The 998-nt window shown below is 60.5% G+C and overlaps 1 protein-coding gene across 1 annotated transcript in view; it reads left to right on the forward strand.

Annotated features, from left to right (window-relative positions):
• Positions 1 to 687: 687 nt before the first annotated feature.
• Positions 688 to 998, forward strand: part of EPPK1 (epiplakin 1) — a gene marked incomplete at its 3' end in the record, with an annotated part of 7,200 nt that continues 6,889 nt past the window's right edge. The window contains exon 1 of the mRNA XM_010146155.1: positions 688 to 996. Within this exon, the coding sequence (XP_010144457.1) occupies positions 688 to 996 (309 nt within the window). The remainder of the gene's footprint in view (positions 997 to 998) is intronic.

Raw genomic sequence — 998 nt, forward strand, 5'->3', positions numbered from 1 at the left:
AGTTGCACCCCCCTCCTCCTCTGCTGGCCCTTCCCACACATTCCCAGCACTTCAAGGAGGGCAGACATCCCATCTCAGGTCCTCAGCAGGCACTACGCAAAGAGCCTCTGGGGCTTCTCCTAGACGACCAGTGCTGCCATGGGGAGCATGTTGGGGAGCAGGCTGAACCCTGGCCTGATCCGCTACTGCTCGTCCCAGTGCCAGCCCTCCCTGGGGCTGCTGCTTAGGGCTGGTGCCTTGCCCCGGGCCCTGCTGCTCTCCAGGCCTTTGATGGGTTTTGTGCAGAGGCGAGCCCCGTGCACACTGGTGGCCAAATGCCTGTGGCAGCTCGCGGGGGTTTTGCTTCTCACCAGAGCCAGCCCTGCCTCAGCTCAGGGTTCACAGGTCCCACTGGTGCCTCTGCCCCAGGCTCTCTCACACTGGTGAGTCCTGGTGCACCCAGCAAGTCAACCTCAGGGAGCTGAGGCTGCTTGGATCTGGCTCAGCGTGTCAGGTTCGGGGACAGGGACACTGCCCTGACCCTTCTCAGCCTTTGGCTGTTCCTTCCTTCTGCCCGTGACGTGGTTCTTTGCCTTTCCCCCCCCACATTTATACGTAAACCATAGCGAAGTTGATTTCTCACCGAGCCTTCCCATTCTCTCCCCTCTCCAGAGAGTCTCGACAGCAGTGAAGGGAGTGCAGGGGAGGATGGAGAGCAAACCCGCTGTGAACGGCCACGCTGCCCTGCTCTCTCACCAGGAGGACCTGCAGCGAGCAAACCCCTTCTGCCAGGACACGCTGGTTCGCAAACAGAAAAAAGCAGCTGCCGGCGATGTGATGGCAGCGGATGCTTCTAGTGGGCCCTCAGGGGCAGCTGGCAGCATTGCTGGAGTGTTCATAGAGTCGTCGAAGAAGATAATGAGCTTTTATGATGCCACCAGAGAGCACCTCCTGGGTTTGGAGCCAGCGCTCTGTCTCCTCGAGGACCAGGCCGCAACCGGCTTCATCACAGACCCGGT

Source organism: Buceros rhinoceros, unplaced genomic scaffold (assembly GCF_000710305.1).
Source record: "Buceros rhinoceros silvestris isolate BGI_N320 unplaced genomic scaffold, ASM71030v1 scaffold11462, whole genome shotgun sequence".
In the NCBI taxonomy this organism is placed as follows: Eukaryota; Metazoa; Chordata; class Aves; order Bucerotiformes; family Bucerotidae; genus Buceros; species Buceros rhinoceros.